We start from the raw sequence: 24845 nt of genomic DNA, 5'->3' as shown, positions 1-24845 counted from the left end.
GCACTTAAAGTCGACTGAAAGGAAACACAGCAAGTTGGTTCCTTGTACTTGAAATATTCCTAGATCGAATTTGGAACGTGAGATATGTTCTCTTGTTGTTTCTTAGTCAGAAATGTGAGAATTCTCACCTGATACTGTGGAGCAAGGTTTGTTGCTTATAGGCATCTTATACACATATATTATCTCCGTACTAACATCCTACTTGATTCAGCGAAGTGTGCAAATTTTGAATCTCCTCCCCTTCATTTATTTCTCTCTCGCACGCCTGTATATTCGCCAGATCACTTGTTCTCAATCTGCGGCCTTGCCTTAGTACGACTGGTCCATCATAATGGGCGTAGAAACCAACAGGTCATGATCTCATAATCTAAGTGGAGACTGATCTCTTTTGGATAATAAATTAATGCAGCGAAAGGTAAATTTTTATTTTCCGTATTTCATAGACTCTGTAAAGTCTGTGCCTTCTCAGCGCCTCATTTGCGATGTAGATTTACGACGAAACAAGTGCAGTTTTTTTCTTTTTAAGTCCTCTCAAGTTCTGAGGGCTATTATTCTCCTTATGGTATAATGCCTGTTCGTGGAATAAAGTGAGGTAAAAGTAGATCTTACGTCAGGGAAATTGGTCAGACACCGGTGACAGCTTTTTTTTTTAAGACGATGATGATTCTTCAGTTTCTATAAAAGGCTGGAAATTTGTTGACTGGCAGGGCGTAATATTAGTTTCTTAAAAGAGCTGTGCTATATGGATTTAGCTAGCTAGCCCTGAACATCTTATACGAAATTCCTTTAGATAGAGATTAGTATGAAATTAACTAACTAGATTAATTGTTCTTTGAACTGACTTCATATTAGAGGAACCTATTCGACAAGTTCAGTTATTCAGCAACTTAAGTACGTCCCTTGATAACGAAAGTCCGGTTTTATCTTCCATCTGGAAATGGTGTTCACGCCTTCAAGCGCATTTTAATATTGTACTCCCATCTTCGTCTACGAAATTTCGACTCGTCTCAGTCCTGTAAAGTGATTTAATATTCCTACTTACGTATTTGGTATGTCTGATGATGTTACGAGAATTTGTTCACGTCGTTTCAGAATATTGGGGCATAGTGACTTAAGTGGGAATTACGGAAGGTGATTTTGGGCTTTCGCACTTTGTTGGAGTATTTTAGTGCCGCTGTCACTTAGGTGGGGGTATGTTATAATCCCGTCGGCATTCTAAAAGACAAACCTAAGTCGAATCTTTTAGTCGAATATTAAGAGTCAGTATTTCTGATAACGGATACTGTCATTAACACCAATTTCAGGACATTTCATGCATCTTCGTTGCCATAGCTTGTTCTACTAACACTCATATTAATGTTATCTTCCCATACCTTTCTTCGACGTTCCAAATGGTTGCTTTTCAAGAAATTTCCGCACAAAAATTATGCATGCTTTCTTGTTTCACCTACCCGAGCTACATATAAAATTCGTTGCAAAAGCCACAGTTTACTACCATAAAAATTCTAAGTGGACGTCACAAATTGTGAGGTTCCTCCTTGCCTCCTTCTCCTGTACCGACAAGGGTTTTGCCGCCAGGACCTGTACGTTATTCGAAGCAGGTCTGAGGATTCGGTTATTGCCGACCTTTTGGGATAAAATGTTTTACATGGATGGGCATCCATCACCCCTCGTCCCTCTCAGCACCCAAATCTGGATAAGCAAACTGGAGCCCCATTTTCCGATGCTTGGATGTTTCCTAGAGGTCTCTGTGATACCGCGCGGCGGAAGTTCGCTCCCCGCTTCACTCTGTAAGACAGTCGGTCGGTCGCTTGCTTTACCCATCTCCCAAGACGGGGAAGGTTAGGTTTCAATGATGCAGGTTTTTCCGTCTTGTAACGTAAAGATTTTTTTTATTTAACCACGATTAGGTGCAAAGACTTTTGAGGAGCGTTTTCAGACTTCTGTGTGTTCTGTCTTCAAATTAAGAGAATAATCTCACAACCATACAAAGCATCCTGAAGGAAAAAAAAAAAGTGGAGTTAGTGAATGTTATAGCACGTACTTGCCAGCGTCCATTAAAGAATTGCCATCTTACTTTCAAGTGTATTACGTAACGTATTGTTTGATAAATCTGTGTACTAGTGAACTACGGGGTCCGCAGTGGTCGCGGGCCTTGTGCCGCTTGGTCGCTGGGATCGTGGGTTCGAATCCCACTCAAGCCATGGATGTTTGTCCGCGTTTTTCTGTGTTGTGCTGTCCTGTGTACAGGTAGAGACCTTGCGACGGGCAAGGAGTCCTACCGAATGTCTATAGATCGAGCCAACGAAAAGTTGGGACCCGCAGTGCTCGGGGACTTGAAGAACGGGTCGTGTCAGTATTCAGTACTAGTGAACTACGCATGGCACAGAAATGTAGGCTTACGATGCTGGGAGGTTCGTAGACTTTACGTTGCAGTGATGTATAAATAATGAGTCTAATGTTTTAGTCAAACACTGAACTTTGTATAAATGGGCCTAGTATTTAATAATGTTGACAATAGAAGAGACACACGTGTAACACCTTGCGAATGTCAAAAGTGACTTGGTTATTTCTGAATCGTGTTTTGCCTGTCACGAATGTATAAAATGCTAATTTGTTATGTGTCGTATTGCTCTGATTTGTCGTTATGTAAATAAGGCGCTGTTCACCCAAATGACCTCTGAAATTCTGATACGCGTTACTTGCTTCATCTCGGAGCTACCCGGATACGTATTCAGATATTCGTGGACGAGGTGTGCGATGTTACATCGTTAAATACTGGTAGTGTAGGAAAGGCGGTCACAGTGGCCGCTTGGTCACTGGGACAGTGGGTTCGAATCCCACTCAAGCCATGGATTTTTGTCCGCGTTTTTCTGTGTTGTGCTGTCCTGTGTACAGGTAGAGACCTTGCGACGGGCCGATCCCTCGCCCAAGGAGTCCTACCGAATGTCTATAGATCGAGCCAACGAAAAGTTGGGACCCGCAGTGCTCAGGCACTGAAGAACGGGTCGCCTAAGTATCTTCAGTAAGTAGTAATGCAAGAAAAGAGAGAATTTTGAATTGTTGATAGGAAATAATAATTAGTCAAAAATGTATCTAATTTTAGGTCTAATACTTTTAACTTGCATGTATTTTTGTATTTTGCGTTTAGAAAAATAACTATTGCGTTGTGTTTTCTTCAGAAACAGAACTGGTTTTTTATGTATTAACTTTTTAGATGAACTTCGTGTTTCAGAGGGTTATTATAAACCTGTGATGTGAACTACGATCTGAGTTTCCCGCATTTTAGTGGCAGAATTTCCAGCTGCAAATCTGTGTTATATAAGTATCGGAAGTGTGAAGCACATTCTTTAAAGTTTATTAAACTTTGTTCTCTCTGCGTGGTAGGTAAGGTTAATAATGGTTCAGTAGATTCTAATTAATACGACTAATGGAATTATCTTGTACGCTTCCCATTTTCATGTTCAGTGCATACAATTTTATCCTCTTACATCCAGCCCCTTTTTTCATATTTGGCCCGAAATGTTGGTGCTTCTTTCTTTTAAAATTGACAAATCCGAAATAATTTTCAGGCCTCTTCGTAGTGTTACGCCATCATTTGTTACAATTCAAATACATAGTGGAATTGTTCAGTACAGAAAACACGACGCTCTGGCTAATGGCCTTTGCATGTACGTACGTATTTCGCCAGATCGTTCATTATTTTTTTTAAATCGGTGATGTTAAATTTATTTTATACCTGAGAGTTTGCAAAATGTCCAGTATACGTGTGTTTCTCATCAGAAAATATAAACGTAGTGCGTGTGTATTCTTATGGTATTTACACACACGTTTTGAAACATTAATTTAATTTTACTGTTAACTGGAAGAAAAGTGGTACATATGTTTTATATTGATATGATTTTTTTTAATTAATACATCTGATATTTTTAAATTTGAATCTTACAGTGCCAGAATTTATCTGCCAGACTGGTGTTAAACACTTACACACAGAAGACAGAAAATGTTTGTACTCAAAGGATATTTAGGGTGTCGGAAATGAAAGTGCTGAGGAGAAACATATTTGGGCCACAAAGTCAAGCATCGAGGGAGTCGTGTAATCTTGAAGGTTTACAATTTGCGTTCTTCGCTTGAGTAAAGCAGATAATGAAACTGGTGGGACTGGTGTGCAGCCCTAAGCCGCGAGATGTGGTGCAATAAGAAGCAGATTTTGAAACGATTATTATACAGACAGGCTGTGAAGTGGATCGATGAGGTGCCCGTTGGCTAGCTTTTGTGGATACCGTGATGTATCTCGATTTCCATAAGAGGATGGAATTTCTGAACTTAAGACATTTCTGGACGTGCTTGAACAGGGCAGGACAGTTTTGTAACACGTGGTTACTTACGGTATCCAAACCCAATGCTCGTTACGCTTAAAATAATTATCGTGCTCATCCTTTGAACGGCGAAAAATGAAATTCATTTTTGCGAGACTTTAACTATTCTACCTGTTACCTCTTTCTCGTAGGATCCATAATTCTGTGGATTATTGGACACGATAAAAGGAAGCACGTCATCGCAGAACGCGTATTCCTTCATTTTCAAATATTATGTATTAGGAATATTGTCTGTTTTATATGTGAGAAGAATGAAGAGATTAAATTGCGGAATCCTATTGGAAGATACCGTGAAAGGTAATTGCGTCTGTGAAGGGAGCTGCAGGTATTCATTAGACGAAAGACAATGTTTGTTGTTGTAGTAGCACGCACGCTGTCTCCTTCTTGCGGCTCATCTCAGTCTGAAGAGAGAATCAAATGGGGCACTTGCGATTCTTACGAACGGCCAAGTAGAAGCGAGGTAAGACCATCTTCTTAGTGGAAAGCGTTCTTTCACGGCACTGCCGCCCGAAGCAGAGTACGTACATTTTTACTGCTGCACATTCGGGGAAATCAACTGGAACGAACTGCTCGTTTCATTAGTGTTTTGCAAGGGAACTTGTTCTTTTGGTAGATTTCCTTATACTTTTATCAGTTTGAGTCGTCTGTTTTGTTTATATAAATCCTTGCCCCTGTGACATTCACGTGCAGTGCCAGAGAGTTGGAATACGAAGATGAGTTGGCGTTGTGGATTTTATAACTTCGGCGAAAGAAAGAAGCAACTGCTGGAGCAGCCAGAGATACACGTGTGTCTGATTCTGACACACCAAATTTTAAATTGTAGATAACGCCGAGTTTCAGAATCTGTTTCAAATCTGAAACACTTTTGTGAGGATTCACTTTAATATCCTCCCATGGTTCTCTTCCCAACCAAATTTTTTTTAAATATTTCTCACCCTCCCTTCCCCGTGAGCGCCACGTGCGAATTCTACCTCGCTCGTATTTCAGAGAGCGACCACCTTTTATTTGTAGATGCTTGGCGTGAATCTGTTTCCCGATTTATTGTACCGCTGAGAATGATGTTAAATGTGTTACATTATGGAGCGGGGTCATTGCCCCAGACTCGGTGGTAGCTCAGCACCGCACTCCTCTGTTTATCGATTTTCCATCAACCCTCGGCGTGGGTTGGGTTGAGGGGATGGATGCGCGCGTGAGAGGCCTTCGGCGTGTTAGAAGCTTCCATCGTCTTGTGAGCATCTTTCGGGCTGTTGGCCAGGTCGCCATGGACACGACGTTCTTGTTACCGGGATACCGGACGGTAGCCCTACGAGAATGGTATTTACAATAATAATAATAATAATAATAATAATAATACATTTAATACCCGTAAGCAAGTAAGAGTGAAAGTGGGAGAGAACTTACGGTAGAAATTTATCCCAACGCCAAGGTAATAATATTGCAGCATCGTGGAACCAAGAAATTCAGCAGACAGAACCATGCCATGCAACAAATCTAAAATCAGTCTTCGAGATCGTAAAGGAACATATTTATTAATCGATGTGGTTGAAATGTTGCGAAGAAAGTAGCAGGAAAAACCCCATTAAAATACAAAAACTTATTTATTGAAACAGTGCGTATGGAATGTATACTTTAAGGCAATGATGATGATTATCTGTGCAACGAGGATCTTGTCACAGTCAATTGAAAAGCATATCTAATGTGACATCCATGGCAAATACCGAAGAGCGAAGAGGGCGATTTCTGTGGGAACAGCAAACATCTTCAGGAAGATTTTTAACGATGCATTTGATTAGTTTATATTCTTTATTCTAGAGGCTACCTTGTAACGAAGGTTTGATTCTCGCTAATGGACTGATACCCTGTGATAATATTGATAATAATATATTTCATCAGCTGCAACAATGGGAGAATTAGATATTTCCATTGATTTTGTCGCTTTGTGCGTTCATGTGTACTAGTTAAGGTTTATATTTAAATGGAACACCCTGTAGTACGCGCAGGCAACACGAACCATGGCCAAACGGGATAAGAGTGTGCTGTGGGCTTTAGAGATGAAATCCATGGAAGGAATTGAGGAGAATAGTCAAATATAAAATAAATAATTCATCATCATTCCGGGGTATACATACCTCCCGATTTTGGATCCAAATTTATCCAAATTTATCAATGGATGAGGTACAAGGAACGCCGAGAAACACGAAGAGAATCGGGTTATAATTGTGGTCGATAAGAAAGACAAAATTAATGTTTTTGTTCCGTTATTTTATAGTCCGCGACTGTAATCTTGAGACTTGCGGGGTGAAGGAGGAAAGAGGAAAGGTAGCGTCTGCCTTAAACGCTTCGGACTTCCTGCATTCCTTGCAAGTCTCAAGACTACAGCAGCGTACTGTACGTTCGTTATCGTCAACATTTTATTTACAGAAGTAGTGCGCCCGGAGATACACGACTAGACAATACGCGTAACTCCACCGTCGGAGAAGTTGCCGCACTAGTGCGGCGAACTCATATTACCTTCAACTGACGTTCAATGAGTGTCATATTCGAGATCCATTGGGCCTCAGCAAAAGCATTTCCATTGATAAGTTGCTCAGCAGTCCAACAATTTCACCTCACCCAGTGACTTGACCCTCCCCTGAACCATATGAGTTTTGTTTACACAAAAACACGCTGTTTCCTAAGATCCATTTTAATATTATCCTCACAGTTATACCTTTTTGTGAGTGGTGAATATCTCTACGGAGCCGTTAATATTCCTGTTTCTTACAAGAGATGTATCAGGAGTTGTGCTTGAAAGATCATATGTTACAGGACAATATTATGTGGGTGCCCGAATTTATAACTTGTGTTGGGCAAGGCCGTGGTCTAGGCAACACGGAGTTTTCCTCCGTGGCATCCCAACAATTACTCCATTCACACACAGAAGAAGGCAATGGCAAATCACTTCTGGATCATCTGCCAAGAACGTATATGAACAGGTCCCAGTCCGAGAAGAGAAAAGGATGGAAGGATCCGGTTCATATGGACCTGTCGTCAGACAGAACACTGAATGAAAAATGAATGTCGAATGTGAAGTTTTGAGGACCTTCGCTATTCTTATTTGCTGGGAAATTATGAGTTGCTCAATAAATACCTTGAACTGTCCAGCTGTCCAATGACTTGGGTTTACCTCAACGTAACCAGACTCGTGTCATGTTACCTCAGTTTATTTATTCTTTCATTTGTCTCAGTTTTTCTGTTTATCTCATGTCACATTCCTTTACTTTGACTCGTTTCAGTTCATGTAATGTTTAGTTTTGGCAGAGATTTTCGGCACCTTATTCAAGATTAGCTTAAGTTACCTCGAGTTATCCAAGGTATCTCATGTTATTCTATTTCCCGCTTGAAATGAAATCACTTGCGATTTCTGTGAACTGCGAATCTCTGAAGAAAATGCATAAGACGTCTAGGAAGCAAGAAGCACAGCTGCAGTCCATTAATCTCAAATCAGATTTCTATGCATTATAGTGGTCTAGATAATATTATCAGGTCGTAAATTTGATCTGGACGTCTAGAGGTCTCATACCAGAACTGCGAAATTAATTGATTGCATAAACCATATCTTGCTTCGAATCACTTTTATGGCAATGACTTTGACCTTTTATTAGCCCCGAGTTTTCGTTTCAGCGTAACTTAGAAAGAGCAGGTAAGGGGTGAATCATCTCTGCTTTCTGAGCGACCAGCACAAGGAGCTTATCTGCGATTTACGTTGAAATCTGAGTAGTCCTCAGAATACGTAGAGACAAGTGTCCGCACGCAGGGAGGGCCTGGTGAAGAATGTTATTAGTGCCTGGTCTCAACAGCTCTCAAATTACTTCGTTCCACTTCTCGAACCTGGTGTTGAAAACGAACCACTGACTCGAAATTCTGATCACGTGCGTAATTTTAAACTCCGCTTCTCGCGTTTCGGTAATTGTAAATGACATCGGAGGAAGCGGTTTCGTCACATTTTAATTTAGTCAGCCGGTACTTTCCTGGAGGGATTTATCAAAATCAAAAAAAATGTTCCGTTCAGGATGTCCGGCCGTCGGGGCCAATAATCGAACCTCTGCACGCCTGGAAATGAAGACGTTTCTGCAACTCGAGAACTCTAAGTTTCGGTGAAAATCAGTGTGTGTGTGTCATAAAAGAACTTCTGTCAGTGAGGCTGCACGACGCTCCTTTGTAGTTTATGGTTAAAACGAAGTGCATTCCTTATTTTTATTCTATAAGTTCTTGTAAAAATATTTAATATAATTCAGTCATGTCTACTTTTGAAAATTAATGTTCCCAAATATTTTTTCTCTCTCTGTTTTGTTTACTTTATTAGTTCAAGATGCTGTCCGGACCGGATAATTGGTAATTCGTTTACCACGAATAGCTTCTGGATTACTTGGCTCACTTTCATTAAGCCTCCTTCCATTTGAGGCCGCCGTCCGTTTCTGTTTTCCAATTCCGTTCCATGAGTATTAGCAACTTTGCAGGCGTGTGAACGTGAAACTTAAAGCCGTTGTACCACGCTAAACTGTTGGAAAGTTCATACAAAGCATGACATATTTTATTTCGTTAATGACAGTAGTCAGTTATATTATATTGCGAAACTTTAAATTAACATTTAAAAACTTTAATTTAGTGAAAATACGTTCTGCTACAAAGTATGGATGGATATAGATCCCAGAGCTTTGTAATATTTCTTTAATTCATTCCGTACTATTTGTGTGAATGGTAACTAGGCGGCAGAAGTTCTTTTTAGGAACTTCTTGTTCTTTGGAAAATCCAGATTGACTAAGTGGTTCTCCGTTCCTTAAGAGCCACCACGTCTGTTGTCTTTCGAAGTGTTAGGGCAACCGTCGTCACTACAGTTGCCCATTTACGAGCAGTAAATGTGAACCAGCTCGTTCAGAAGAGGCGTTGCTGGAGAGTTGATCCTAAAAGATTATTTATGGATTACTGGTTAGGTTTACAGCGTCGTGCAACGGAATATCCAAATGTGGAAAACCAGCTTCCAATAAAAGTTTCAGTTCAGTACTCTCATCGTGTGTAAAATTCTCCTCTTTGCTTCGTCTCTTTACTTAGGGAGATGCTGTAACAGTTTGAGGTGTTTTCTGCTTGTAACGTCAAGGTTAATGGAATCGACAGTGTGGTGATGGATCGAAAATCACGTGACACACGACGACCGAGAGGCAAAGGAGCGGATTGCGTCATTCGGGTACCGAAAATTCCGAATATAATACTAACGAAATTAATGGAAAAAGTGTAAATTTCCAGTGTGATTTATACGGGCATCCAAATGCGTTACTTTTCGTGTATGTGTGTGGATACAAATTCACTTCTGCAGACCTAATCATACTATATATAACCCGCTATTCACAGTGAAATTTTGTTTGTCATGTTTTGTTAAATATTCAGCATATCGAAAAACGTTCCAAGTAATTGTCGCATGCAGCACGCATGCGGGAGTTGAGAAATGCGTACAAAATTTTGGTTGGAGAGCGCAAAGGGAAGAGACTGCATGGAAGAGCTATTTGTAGATGGGAGGATAATGCTTAAATCGATCTTAAGGAAATAGGCTAGATTGGATTCAGCTGGATGCAGATACGGAGCATTGGCTGGATTCTCCGAACTCGGTAATGAACTTTTTGTTCCTGTAAACGGCGATACATTCTGAGTGACTACTCTGCTCAGTTGTGCAAATTTAGAACGCAGACACGAGCGATTCGAGCGTCCGTTCTTTATATGAACAGCCGCTGTGAGGAAATCGTCAATACGGCTGATTTTTTGTTCGTGATAATTATTGGACTAATATGAACAAAAATTAAATTTCCATAAAAGCTTCTGATGTGTGGCTTCAGATTGGGTCGAAGTCTAGGTCAGTAGATACGACGCTGGAGTGCAGAGACATCTGTAATGCGTTATTTTATGCGCCTCGCCTCGCCCAGCAGTGCCCACAGTTAACAATGGCCTGAGTGGCTGACTAGCCACCGAACAATGCGTAACCCTCGTATGTGAAACATGGCGGGTTGCCGTGCATTTGTTATTCTCCCCTGTGCGTTCTGAATATGTCGGCTGAATTCACCCGAACTTGTGTGACAAGCACTGACAAATATCGAACCTGTTATATCAGGGGACGATCTCCGGATATAGCCTAGCAGGAAGCTGTTAGTTAGTTAGTTAGTTAGTTAGTTAGTTAGTTAGTGCCTCTGGCAGACTTATTCTCGTGCTCGTAACATTTTATCTGTCACGATTACATGGCAGGTAATTCGATCTCGCCGGAAGTGCGTCATTGAATGAACTCGGTAAGAGAAGCTGTTCGTTTCATGGTTTAGGTGTTGCCATTCTTACGTCAGGCCCCAGGATATGTAGGATCCTCGGTTTTCGTTAAATGAAGAGCATACATGAGACATGTTTCTAAACAGGACACTGATACATTCTTGGAGCTGGGAGGGATAAAGTGAGTAATATAGGGCACTACTTAGCGAGGAATTTGGTAGTGTATGCAGACCGCCTAGTTTTGTTAAGAAGCGTAATGTACACAGCAGGCGATGGTGGGCTAAGAACTTAACTGTGGTGCGGAATACAGATAATATGTCCGTCGAGACTGATATACGTGGACAGCTTTACAGTCGCTCTCAAGAAATTAAGTTATAAGAATAAGGGATGGTTGTATCTGAATCAGGGTAGCGTCTAACCTGGATGTCTGAAGATTGCCGTCTTCTGGGTTGTTGCGCCGCGTAGTCTGTTATAACCGGTGACCAGTCTTCCGGTTATCCTAAAGGGCATTACGTTTGTTCGCATTAAGACGTGAAAAAGGAATTAAGACGTCTCAGTTTCTTCAGACACTTATTTGCATAGATGATAGAAGGAACTGAACAAATTGTTGTTGTCGTTGTTGTTGTTGGTACAGCTGAGAACTGTATGTGCCTTAATATTTCTCAGTGGTGCAGGTTTACAACACGTGAGTGTTGTCATTTCAGTTGTAATGACGAAACTTCGAGTGTCCTACCTCAAAAGTACACGTTATCAGACAGAGGAGCACGGAAAAATTGCATAATGAGGCTTTCGTTATCTTTGCCCCATATTTAAGTCAACTTGTGAAATTTTAGAGGCGTGTGGTTTTCAGGGGACGAGTGGAAAATTGTAACGCGCAAATCAGTGGAGAAGAGGCAAGTTAGGAAACCGAGGGGCAAAGGGGAGGACGTAATTAACGCGAATATTGTTCGAATTAGGGTGACAAGTCGCGAAGCTTTTCAACGGATGCAGGGGTGGGTACGCTGATGTAATTTTGTGAACCACCCGGTTATGTTAAAAGAAAACACTTTCTGACCAACTGAGTAACTATCAGCTTTAAAAAAACGCTTTACTGTGAAGTTGCTTAGTTATATTGTTTACAATGCAAAAACAAGAGCAGAAACAAGATGTGACAACTATTGAAGACGGTATCAATAAACTGAATGTGGTTCTATTTTCAGTAGCACTTTGTGACGTGACCGCATCCCACGCAGACAATCTGATGGATGCGTCATGTCGCTCACACAACAGTGGTTTCTGGTTCTCGGTCATAAATGAACGTTTAGAATAGAGTGTGTCTCAAACCAGAATCTCCACATGTTAGTTTCATATAAGTAAATGAGTTACGGGACAGTGGGTAGCAGAAAGATAATTTAATTTCCTACAATCCAGTATTAATAACCACGTAATTTTCACATCAAGAAACGCAACTCTTCAAGTCTGCCCAAACATACATATAAATCGTTAGGAAAGCGTGATAAATCATTCACCACCAAGCACCACGCAATGCAGGCGTACGGGGCTTGGAGGTATATCTCCACTCAGAATTTGTTATAGGTGAGTGGTTAGCTTCTCTCTTCGGCATTGGATAGGAGGGCTGGTAGGGTACCACACACATAAAGCTGTCAACAGCTTGAAAAAAACACATCAATGTTGAGCGTATAAAAGCACATTACTAGGTCAGATTTAGAACTTTTCTCTGAAATCACTCACAGTTTATAAACTGGCTAATTTAGAGCGCTTGAAAGAAACGAAATCATAAAACGACCAACCCACCACATTGGTTAAACGTTTCTCAAAATATAATACGCATCTCAGAGCCTTAACAACAGCCTATAAGGGACAGAAGACAAAGATAACGAGGCTCTTTTAGAGTGTTATTAAATATAATATTAAATAATAAATAATATATTAAATATAAATATAAACTACATTTTGGAGAAATGACTTGTGGCATAACGTCTGTACAACATTTCATGAATGTCTGTCCAGCTTTTATCTTGTTGCGAAGTTCATAGGAACGGTCGCTCCGAGAAGGACGGATCTGGTTGAGTTGGGTTAGGTTAATGACGTAACGCGCAGAAGACCGTGCGCAGTGACGATATCAAGCTACCGCTACGCTGTCATTGTCGATTGTATGCAGTTGGAAAAGAAAAGATATTTTAATATAGTATTTTAAACAACGTGGATAATTTGTAAGATGATAATCTTGTTGCACAGCTATATTGCTACGATTTTCCGTTTTTGTAATTAGTTGTTTTTATAAATATGAGTAGAGTTGAATTTGATGTTCATGCAAAGTATACGTCGTCCTACGGCCGGTGTGACCCAAAACTGAATCTGCGCTACCACTTGGAGGAATTTCGTTTTGAAATTCAAGAGCCTGTGAGAAATTCTGTTGACTGTCCGAGTACATTTGCGGTAATAATGGAAGTGCGTGGTTCGAATAGCAGTCGATGATTGACTTTCGAAAATTTTCTCCTTTTTTCTTTTTTCCTGCATTCAGATGTCTGTGGACAGACCATGAAATTTGTGTTTCTTGTACTTTCTTATTCATTATTCAAATTGATTCACCTTATTGATTCGACGAAACCTAACTGCACCTGTGATTGCGTGGGCTGTTAGTATGTTTAACCCAGAGGATAACTTTTTGCAGGCCGCGTTGAAACAGTGCCAAGTGCGTGACGCAAGTCATGCATGGTTCGGTCTCATGCAGTCGCCATGGAATCACGGTACAACGCTCCCCGTCTATTTGAATGGTTTTGAAAATTGGCTTATAATGCTTCTGGAATGAATTTCATACTTTTTAATTACGTCGGCTATTGGGCACTTTCACTCAGAACGTGACAAACTTGTTCACGAAAGCCTTCTGCTGCTCCACGTTATGAACCAGATGAAATTAATCCACGCCATCACACCCTGTTTCTTTAAAAAATCCGTCCCAAAATTATCATCCCTTTGGTTTATCCACCTAAACGTTTGTATGCATAAGCTTATACAGTGTCTCCCATGCTTGCCACATGTTCGGCCCATCTTCTCCTTCTTTGTTTGATGATCCAAATTATATTTGTTAAAAGGTACAAATTACGAAGTTCGTGGTTATGTACTTATGGGGATATAGGCTTTGTCACATTTTTTGATCAGAATTACTTTACTGAGTGGACTGATCGAGACAGTGAAGCTAATAGGGTTTAATGCTAGTAGCATTATTTCAGATAAAGACTGGTTAAACCAAACGACTAATCCCTGTCCACATGGGTGGTAAATTGGCTGCTGGTCACGTGCCCCAGGCAATATATGTAAACTTTACTTCGTTTCGTGCTACCCGCGGTGACGTCATAGACTAATTAACGCGAAAGCAGTTTGCCCTACACGCAAGGCAACGCTCATATGCACTGCAGAGTGTTCAATTTTACACACTAGAACGAAAAACACACCGAAAATGAAATTGCTAAACCCAAGGAAAAATATGCAATTAATGTGGATAGAAATGTCTCTCTAGGGATCGTCGTAATAGGATAATAACGTAGTATTGACGTCACTACGTTTACTATCATTAAACCATAACACAAAACCTTAAGTAATCCCTGCGTAACAATGTCCTTTCTGACGTTTCCAGCAAACTCGATGCGCTCTTCAGCGTTGATGCAATGATAAAGGGTCGACATTTGTCACAGTTATATTTAAACCGTATGTTTGAGAAAACTGATTTTAAAAGTCACTAGGAATCGATGAAGCGATGTTCCAAGTTTTGAGCTAATCTGTCGGTGTTATAACTGCTTCAACCCTTTACAACCTGGTGGTTACTATATGTACCACCTGCTTTAACAATCGATAATTCCGCGTTTTGTATTTATGGGTTTCGTTTTATCGTCAGAATGAACAGAGATTATTTTCTAAAGCAGCGTTAACCAGATAATGTTTGTAATGGAGAAGAGTTTTGTTTTCTTTGCGGTACGGACTGAATCTTTACATGTTATTCAGACGAGCTTCGGCGCGATGTGTTAAATGACGCGGTACTGAGACAGTTGGAAGGGCAGTGCCACGCCCTTAAAAAAAAGACTGTAGCAGAGCGTACGTTGTTGACCTGCGTATTAATATAGGCTACTTTCACTGTCACTCAAACGACAGACAGCTAAATTTCAAATGCAACTTCTCTGGTAACTAAATTATAAATCCTTGAACAAACCGATGCTCATCACTGTTGTTATAACCGCAATGAATTTGGTTATCTGGATCCCCGTGGTTGAGTGGGATCTGGGTTGTACTGTGCATGGATGTGTGCCCTCGTTTTACCGTGTGGTCCTTTGTGTGCACAGTCTTTGTGTTGGTTCGACGCTCCATTAGTGGTAATAAAACTTGCAACTAAGTATAGATTTAGTGCGGTCGCATTCGACGGCCTACAGGAAAAAAGCTTAACAAGAACTTTCTTTTTTTAGAAATTCTATATTTTATGTACGAATATTTTCACGTCCTTGTGAAGCATCTGTTAAAATTGTTTCGTCCGTCCGTCCGTTCGTCTGTAAGCATGTACCGATCAAAGGCTGAATGAATTTTCGTGAGATATAATACTCAAGAACTTTACTCAAATTTTTTCACTCATTCCACATTTAAAGCCAAAAATTAAACATCACCTAAACCTTCTCGTTAATTTCTCTCGCAGGAGCTGAGTTTTCTTTTAAACTTTTTTCGTTATTTCGATGCAAATCGCCACAAATGCGTGAATACGGTCTGCCATAAGAATCTCCCAAGGCATGTGTGCTCCATCTGTCATTTGTTTTCGTACCAGCTATAGAATTTTAATGGGGTTGATTTCCACCATGTGTTCTTTATATGGGGTCCGCAGTTTCCGCGCGGTCTGAGGCGTGGGCCTTGTGCCGCTTGGTCACTGGGACCGTAGGTTCGAATCCCACTCAAGCCATGGATGTTTGTCCGCGTTTTTCTGTATTGTGCTGTCTTGTGTACAGGTAGAGGCCTTGCGACGGGCCGATCCCTCGCCCAAGGAGTCCTACCGAATGTCTATAGATCAAGCCAACGAAAAGTTGGGACCTGCAGTGCTCAGGCACTTGAAGAACGGGTCGTTCCCAGTATCCCCAGTATCCCAGTTCTTTATACATATATATCTGATTTCTCGGTTATTTAACATCATTTTTTAATCTTGCAGGCTACACAGTGTTGACTGCAGTATGATTCCAAATGATGAATTGGAAAGGATGTCTCCTTATGACCTTTTTCCGGGTACTTTCTCTGTAGTTTCCTGAATGGCTGTGGGAAAACATGGATGAAACTCGTCAGGTTGCCCCTCCCCTCCCTCCCTCTCTCTGAGCCAACCATCAAATCTAGGACCTCCATACAAGAAACGGGAGCATTGCCATGACATCCAACCAAGCGTACCGCGCTTTTCAGTTACCTAACTAACTCTTTGTTGCGAGTCGATGAACCGTGGATTCTGAAACAGATGTAATATGTTGGCATTCCACCTTGCAGATTGAGAGCTTCACGTCCTTGTCAACGACTGAAGTATTTAACAGAATGCACAGTGAAATGTACTGACACCTCGCAACAGTAACATAATGAGTGGGTCGTGTATGTGCCAGATACATCAGAATGGCTGTGGCTTCTAATTGGAGTGCCTCGCTCGGCGTCGTCTTTGCCTAGTTTCTGTCGTGGAAGAACGAGTTACAGCAGATGACACATGCGAAATAGAAGCATAATACGCGGAGTGTGCAAGTACTGGAAATTTGCTTAAGAAATTGCAAGGGGTCTGAAACAGGATTAGAATGACTACAGATGCTCACACACAAAGAGACAAGAATGTAGTTAGAATATACGGAGAGGGATCTCTAATGGATGCTAATTCCTGAAACTCGCAGTACCTCGAAAAGGGTCGTTCTCTTGCCTGTTTATGCCAGTATTTTCTCTTTATTTATTTATTCTGTCTTGATTAATTTATTTGCTTACTTTCTTATGAATCATGTATTTTCGTTGTTCTTGTCCAAGAGTCGTCATGGTAACCTACAGCATATTAACCATTTTAAACCGAATCTAAATCGTCTAAATATAATTTCAGAATTTAATTTATACCTCAAAGATAACACAGTGCATCTTCGTCACAATGATTAATTGGTTGATGCTGTTTAAGGTAATAGGAGCGTGTTACTGTGAAAATCATACGAAGCCCACAGATAAATGTAGTGTGAGCATAGACTGGTTGTTAAGGCACGAGTTTCATATAGTTACAGCTGAGTTTTGAAAGGTTGAAACAAAAAATTTCAAAGTACGAAATAAGGTTCGCACACATGTCCTTACTTTGTTCAGAGAGATTAGCTGCGCGCGTCTGTAACAGAAGACAGTACCATGCGTTCGTCAGCATACTCCCAAACCTTTACGTCTCTTTTTAAAATGGAAACTGGGAAAAATGTTCATTTCCATCCCACTTCGCATTACATTGCTGTATCAATTCGCCTAATTGCGCATTTAGATATTTGGTTTCATTTCTCTTCATGGACTTTTGCCATATAACATTTATACCATAATAAGAGAGATAAAATGTTGTGGGAAACAATGTAGCAATACAAAGCTTTAGGCTTCCCAAACCTAACCTTGTATAACAATAAGTAAGTTTTTAGTTTAACTTACACGCCCCAGATAAATGGAAAGACTCCTATGTCCCTTCAGATCTCGCGATAATTCTTTATGTAGTCATGAAGATAAAACCATTGCGTAGGTCATCTGAACTTGATGGAGGTGAATTGACAGCTTCAACCTGTGGTCGCTTGCTCCTACATGAAACGTCGTGAAGTAAGGCGAGCGGGCCGCAAAGTCGGTCCTGATGTGGTGGAGGAGACCGTACTTGACTTGATTGCAAATTTCGCAGTTCACCCCTGTCCCAGTCACTTTGCGGACTGAGCTGTAATTCACGTAGCCCCGATGATAGCTGAAACTCCTGACTTTTGTTTTGAGTCTAATTGGTTCGAAACTCATCCGATGTCTGTGCTCTCCCCACTGAAGAATTCATGAATCCTGACGGCCATTTCAAACCGGGGCATTACTTCCTATCCAGTAGATGCCGGTCAGAGCTAGTTTCATAGGAGCTTACTGCCTCCAGTATCTGGGTTATGGAGGACGTATGCTGCTCTGAAACGTCTGTCAGTATGTACTAGGACGCACGATACAACATCCCAGAAGACCTTTATTCGCCGCCGTGAGAACCTGAAATATCAACTTGCAGTCTTTGAGTCTGAAGTATACGTAAGAATATGTTTACTTTGTCGGATATAGTTAAAAGTTGTTCCTTGAGGCGTGGAGGTAAAGGTCCGCGCAAATTTATGCCATCTCTCTTGTTTAATGCTTGCTATTTGTCGTTTTTCAGCCTTGCAACTGTCATGTCACCTTGCAGCAAGAGCGAAAGGTTCTGTTGCTTTTCCAGAAGCTCAGTGTTTAAGGCTCGATTGCAGATTTCTTGCACTGACTTGTACTTCTTTCTTCTCTTGCCGCAGAAACAAGCGATGCTCGTGCGACAGCTGGAGGAGGAACTGCGGATGAGAATGCGGAACCCGAGTGTGGAGATGCAGCAGCAGATGGAGATGCTGTTCGCGGAGAACGAACACCTTACGAGGGAGATTGCCATCCTGAGAGAAACCATCAAGGTGAGCTGCAACTAGATTGCACCGCGGCCTTCCGACTGTCAGCATTTCCAACGTTAACAATAGTGACTTAAGATTGCCGTCTTCTGGGTTGTTGCGCCGTGTTGTCTCGTAGATGTCCACCAACACGGTGCAACAACCCAGAAGACGGCAATCTTCAGACTCACTGCCGCGAAAACCTCAAATCCCAAATAGTGACTTCGGTACTTGGCATTCATACGTCGTTGCCAACCACCGAGCTGGGGTGATCTTCAGGGGTTGGACCAGCAGGTTTTTCCCCTCCCCTCCCCCCACTTTACAATTGTAATGACAATCTTTAATTTACTCTTCAAGACACAGTGGTAATTATACGTACGACCTGCTTTAAACTGAAATACCTCCGCATTCTGTCCAGAGAGTGTATTTATGGGTGTCATACTATTCTCGTCATTATTTTTTACAAGGCATCAACCAACTTATCTTTGTAAAAGACGCTTTTTCTAATTATAAACTGAGTTTTAAACGTATTTAGAATATCATATCAAAGTATTAATCATGTACAATTTATTCTCATTCATGGTTGAATTTTTTATAAGCAGTTCTAACCTGCGAAGATTTCATCCTATAATTTATACAGATCTGTGCAGCCCCGAATTTGGATTATTATTCGTGTCTTCTGTGCTTTCTAGTCACGTATTTTAATCTCTTTTTCTCTGTGGGAAGTAGTAAGGTATAGGCTATTGCGTACCTAAAGAAATATGCCGAAAATTGTAGGCCCGTATTATTTCCGTCTTTCTTTTAAGAAAAACATCGATGTCTGTAGATTCTCAGACCATTGTGTCATGCTCGTTCATGTGTTATCGGCCCTGCGTTCCTGACGCGACCTTCTTTTGTCTAGCCGTGTTTGTCCGTCCGTCTGAGCATCCCACAGATCTGTAAATTGTTTGGTTCTTGTTTTCTTGGGTCTGAGCAGACATTTCTGCGTCATTGCCAGAAGGGCCGTCCTCGCGTCGCCGAAGGCAAAACAGCAAACCGTAAACGCATTAAAAATGTCTGCAGACATTAAGAATCTGAATTCAGTGTTAACAGGTTTCCTGCTTTTGATCTATTCGCTTGCTCTTGGCCCAACCCCAAAGGTAGAAATTACGTACAACTAGTTTCGGTCTCCTTGGCAACCATTTTGTATGTCAGATGGAACAACTCAATTTTCAGGGACGTTGCCAACTTGAATTCGAACTTTCTGGAAACAAGGGACTTCTTGTGCTCTGTGTGACCCTCATTTTGTGAGAAGCGTTCTCAGATTTGCATTCGTTGCGTAATATGAATTAACTGATGAAGAGATTGCCTCTGTCTGTCCGTCCGTTATCTTATTCCATCTCTGAATATACGTCGTGGATTTTGGTATGTCCAAACGCTTCGCCGGTCAGCTTTTGTGCCTCGCGGGATTTAGATTCAAGGTTCTCACTGCAGTGAAGATGTCGATGTTGTTGTTCCGAGTAATAACGCTGTGTGCACCTGTAGGTAGATGCCAACGTTTCGGAGGAACATACTGCCACCATATCCAGTATATGTTACTTAGTGGTTTATTTTTGTCTTATCTGTTTGTCTGAGTGTTTCAGTTTGAAAATCGTACATCTTGTGTCTCCTGTCTTTTTCTCCCGCGTCCTAGCTCCTCTTCATGACATTGTGCTTACACGGTGGGGGGTGAATTCTATTGCTGTCTCTTGCAGGAAGCAGGAAGGGAAATTTCTAAAATAGCCTTTGACAGGATTGCTGGGGGACCCCCCCTCCCCCAAATTGCTCCCGGGAACACGTTGTGGTTCTAATTTTGCATCCTTGCCCTTGCATCGTCGTACTGAGTTCTTTATAAAAATAAACGAAGCCGGAGCTAATTTATGGCAACAAAACCTTTGAAAATCCTCTAGAATCCCGTTGCGTGATTTCACAATAAACCCCGAGAGACTTTGTTGGTTTCAACGGAGCTTTGAAACAATCCGACTGTTCTGTTAAGGGTATTATGCCCAGGCATGTACAACGTTCAGACATGGGCCGCATCTGACTATGCCGCCTGTTAAACACAAGCTAGTTCACGACTTTTTTTTTCCCCCTTTTAATACTTCTCAAAATGTGCACGTTATGTGGATGTTATATCTAGCCGTTCGTCCGTCCGTCCATTTCAACTGCAGAGCTACTTTACTAATTCTGTTAAGTTTGAAGTTGAGGGTGGTGGGGGGGGGGGGGGGTTTCTACACTGAAGTTTGTAGAGCGAAATTCGATTCGGTTTAATAAAATTTCTACTTTAGGTATAGCTAAAGTGTAATTAATTTGAACGCGAAGAAGTATGGAGTTCTGACCGATGTACAGTCTTCGTGCGTATTTAAGAAGCTGAGAAATGTAATAAGGGTGCTAATACAATAACGTCTGCCGTTTATAAGCTTTCCAATAATACTGGTTCTGCGTCTGGTTATTAGCTTTCCTTTCTCTTTTTGAAGCACTGACAAAAGGGAACCTGAAACTTTGCGTATTATTTTCTTTATTCTAAATTCCACTGTGAGAAAATCCCTTGTGGGAATAGTTACTATAGGTTATCTTAGATGCGCTCGCAACTAAAAATTGCAAAAATTGGTCTTTTAACTTCGTTATGTCTGTATTTTGATTAAATTTGATGTTTGAGACTTTACTAAAAATTTTCTGCACGTTCATCATTTTGACAGAGTCGATCAGTAATCACGGACACTATATGAAGTTCTATAATCATTTCTACGTGTGATTGGGCAGAGAATCCTCCGGCTGTCTTGCTGTCATGGTTACTTTGGTTATCATAGTTACCTTCTGTGGTTACGATGGTTACCTAAACAATCCCAGCGTGGGGAGTTCTCATCCAGCCGAGCAACCACGTGCGGGAATCCTTCGTTGTGACGTCATCACCCAGGCAGACAGACACCAGACGCCTCGCCTGTTTTAAGGTTCTTGAGTCTGGACAACCCTGAAGCTATGCACATGTTTTCTAACTTGTTTGTGTTAATATTTAGATGTCCTTTGTGATATTCGTTGTTGTGAGGCTTCATAATCATATCTTGTGATTCATTAGTTGTTTCAGGAACATAATCGGAGCTTTCCGTGATTGTTGCAGGAGCTAGAACTTAGGATAGAAACGCAGAAGCAAACGCTTCAAGCTCGAGACGAAAGCATAAAGAAACTCCTGGAAATGCTTCAGAATAAGGGCGTTGGTAAGTCTGCACTGTGCAATGCATGTGTTACTTTCCTGTAGCGTCTAGTTGCGTGTACTTAGATAAACTAACATATAGTCATATGGGACAGACATGTTTTCCCTCCCAAAAAAAAAAATATATATATATATATACATATATATGATTTAAATGGGAAAGATAAATCAAATCCTTCGGCTCATCTGTTGAATTGAATGTAATTTGATTTATTGATAGTTTAAACAACTAATCGGACAGATTTAGCAAACCTGTGTCTGCTTGCTTTAAGTATGCAGATTTAATATTATTAAAATCACTATTGAATTTATAGTCATATTTCACTTAAACACGTTTATTGTGTAAGTTAATGCAATGACGTTGCAAGTTAAAAAGGGGAATCCTGAAATAATATTATAAAGGTCTTTTCTTTTATTATCTTAGTTTGGCAGAGCCTGTATTAAAATAAGAAAAAGTCTCTACAAATCATACATAACTGTAATTTGATTTGAAGTACTTTATGTAGCGTTTTCATGTGACGTACAAACCTGGACGTAACATCGGAACATGTTTAAGAATTCTTTTGAAAAATAAGAGGATACAAAAATGCTGAGGTGTTCTTTTGTAAGTTACCACCCATTCACATCAAACGACGTTTCTGTAGATAAATTGTGGCACATACGAAGGTCGTTTAAATGCAGTGCTTGCCTTTTGGCAAATAAAAATATGCTGTACTTGTGTTCGCAGAAAATATGAACTACGTATAAGATATCTGTAGATTTGGCAATCCGACCATTTTAATATTGTCGAAGTAAAATAAAACTGTAAATGCCACTTGCAGTGGGAGGATTTTCATATACCGCACGTGTTGCGGCGACAGAAATTATTAGTTCCGGGCCTTGAATTTAACACTTGTGTCAGAAACGGTGTTTTTGTAAGAATTCGCTTCCGGTCGAGAAGCCCTGTGTACTGTTGTGGCATGTAACATCAGTTGGTCGGTTCTCTCGGTCACATCCAGACCAGAACTTGCCCCCACAAAGTACCTCAGTTATTGTTCCTGTTTCAGAACGCCGAACTGTCGAATGGGTCTTTGATCTACTCGGTTTTGCCTTAACTATAATGAAGTTTACAGTTTACGAAGTATTATAACATCTCTGTACGTACATGTTATGTTATTTACCGCCGTGACCGTAAAGTTATTGATCACTTAATCTCTATTAACGGTTGCCAAGCAACGAAACAGCAATGGACATAGATCGCTCTTGTACCACAAGCTTTTTTTTTAGTCTCGTGGTAGCCCCACCAAAGAACGAAAGAAACTGATGGCTGAGGAGCTAACATTGCGCGAGTAAGTTTTACGTATAAGATCTAACGGAGACATGTTTCTTTTTTCGGTGGATATGAAGATGTGTTGTGTTCTTTAGTACGCATAGACGAATGATAATTAAGTGCGCACATCTGTGTTTCTTTATGCAGAATCACTGAAATGGTAGTCTGTTATAAGAAATAGTATAGATTACCCGCATTGATTACTCCTTTATAGTGTTAGGTGAAATCTGTTGGTGACAGAAATTTTATTGGATTTTGTTCTTTCTAATTGACGACTTTTTTTTGTCAAAATGGCAGTGTTCTGTGAATATGAGAAATGTGATTAGTAATAGTTACCAATTTAATATTATACTTGAGTATACAATAAATTGAATTACTTTCTGCAGTCTATAGGAAGGTCTAGAATCGATAACATATTTAGCCTTTTAAGATCTAAACCACACAGTTGCGTTCTTCTGTGGCCTCTTACACACTCGTCTCTTCTACAGCAAAGAAGCTAAATTGACCTCGAAAAAATGACACCCAAACGTGGGCGTTGGCGCGTGATGTGGTTGCACTGCCCACATAACATTTTATTTGTCTCTCACAAAGAAGCACAAGACCGAGTTTTGTGAAAATTAGTGGAGGTAACATAAATGTTCTTCTGCTTGAATTTTTCTCTATCGTCTGTTAGTGGCAAAGGTTTTAGCACTCAGTTCAGTTTCTATTTGAGTAGACTTGCGTCTGTACCCGTATCTTCTGAGCGTGTCTAAAACTGATTCCGGACTAGTCATTTTCAAAATCCACAAATGGTTCATTTGAAGTTTTGAAAGTGGGCGTTTCTTTCGGTGATCTTGTCCGTCATTCAGAACGGATATGAAAATCTAAGCGAAATATTTGGTCTGTAGCATCGGAGAGCATTACAGCGCTACGATCTTTGTGATTACCCACGAACGCCAATTTAGTGAATTATAATTCTATGTCATCGTCACATTCATAACCATTCGTATATAATCACATTGTCGTACGATTTTTTATTTTATTTGGAGTGTATTTAGCCATCTAAGGATTAGTGCGTATTATCATGTTCATACGCACGCGTGCGTCTCTGTATTCGTTCTTGGAGCCGCGAGTCTCATTTGAGCAGTAATATGTCGTCTCTACTTTCCAAAGGAAGGGAACTGTTTACCACAAAACAGTCGCCCGACAAAAAAGTCATGACATGTTTACGATATGTCAGTGTTCGCCAAAATAAGCCTGTATCGCCCAGAGTGGCGTTACCGAGCTCAGGATTTAATAGACTCTTAAGGTACTAACTTCTGAGGAAGTTCTTGTGTTGAGAATTCTTAATTAAGAAGCTCATATACCCTGGAGTTTGCTGAGGAAATACACTTGAATCTCATTAGGGTTTGATATGAAATGGAAGGATCAGGTGGTGTGCAGACTAGTGTCTCTCTGTTCTCTCTTTCGAGATGCGGTGCTAATTGTCTTTAATCAGCATCTTTTTCGTCTTACGAATCACGACCGTGAAATCACGCCCCTCTTTATAGGATTTTCTTGAAATACAGAATGTCACTGTTGTGTTCAGTAACGCGCACTGCAAAGACGATGTTTCCTACGGAGGAATTAGGGATCTATGTGAGAAATTGCACAAAAGTAGCAGTAAAATTGTCCTTTGTATACACCCTTGGTGTGAGACTTGCTAGGGATTTTACGACAATTACTGATTTCTTCATTACTACTCCAAGATAATGACTGACACTGATATGAAACTGTATATTTATGGTCGACGCTAATGAATCAGTTATTCGTCTGGTCGAGAAATTAATTATTTTATACAAGCGGGATGTTCATCATCGTAACATCGCCGCCTTTCGACTCTGTTGCTAACACCAAGTTAGTGTCGTTTCGACCTTTGTTTATAACTGAGTGAGATTTGAGGTTCTCACGCAACTAATATGAAGATTCCTGTCTTCCGGGTTGTAGTTTCGTGTGGCCTGCTGCCTTCATCATCGCCCATCGCA

General features: G+C 40.7%; 1 protein-coding gene across 17 annotated transcripts in view; it reads left to right on the top strand.

Annotated features, from left to right (window-relative positions):
* brp (ELKS/RAB6-interacting/CAST family member bruchpilot) overlaps positions 1 to 24845 on the top strand; it is a 114488-nt gene that overhangs the window by 40720 nt on the left and 48923 nt on the right. For 16 of the 17 annotated variants that reach the window (XR_015537724.1, XR_015537721.1, XR_015537716.1 and 13 more), the window contains exons 3-4: positions 18182 to 18331; positions 21441 to 21537. Coding sequence is in view for 4 of the 17 variants with exons in the window: in XM_087358261.1 (XP_087214387.1) it covers positions 18182 to 18331; positions 21441 to 21537 (247 nt within the window). In the remaining 13 variants the exon portion in view is untranslated. Of the gene's footprint in view, positions 1 to 2850; positions 3026 to 18181; positions 18332 to 21440; positions 21538 to 24845 lie in introns of those variants that run through there. The other variant, XR_015537725.1, reaches the window with a different exon arrangement.

This window comes from Zootermopsis nevadensis, unplaced genomic scaffold (genome assembly GCF_977971745.1).
Source record: "Zootermopsis nevadensis isolate Lab colony 2312 unplaced genomic scaffold, Znev_1.0 Znev_ptg000029l, whole genome shotgun sequence".
Classification (NCBI taxonomy): domain Eukaryota; kingdom Metazoa; phylum Arthropoda; class Insecta; order Blattodea; family Termopsidae; genus Zootermopsis; species Zootermopsis nevadensis.
This window is presented reverse-complemented; position numbering and strand designations above follow the sequence as displayed.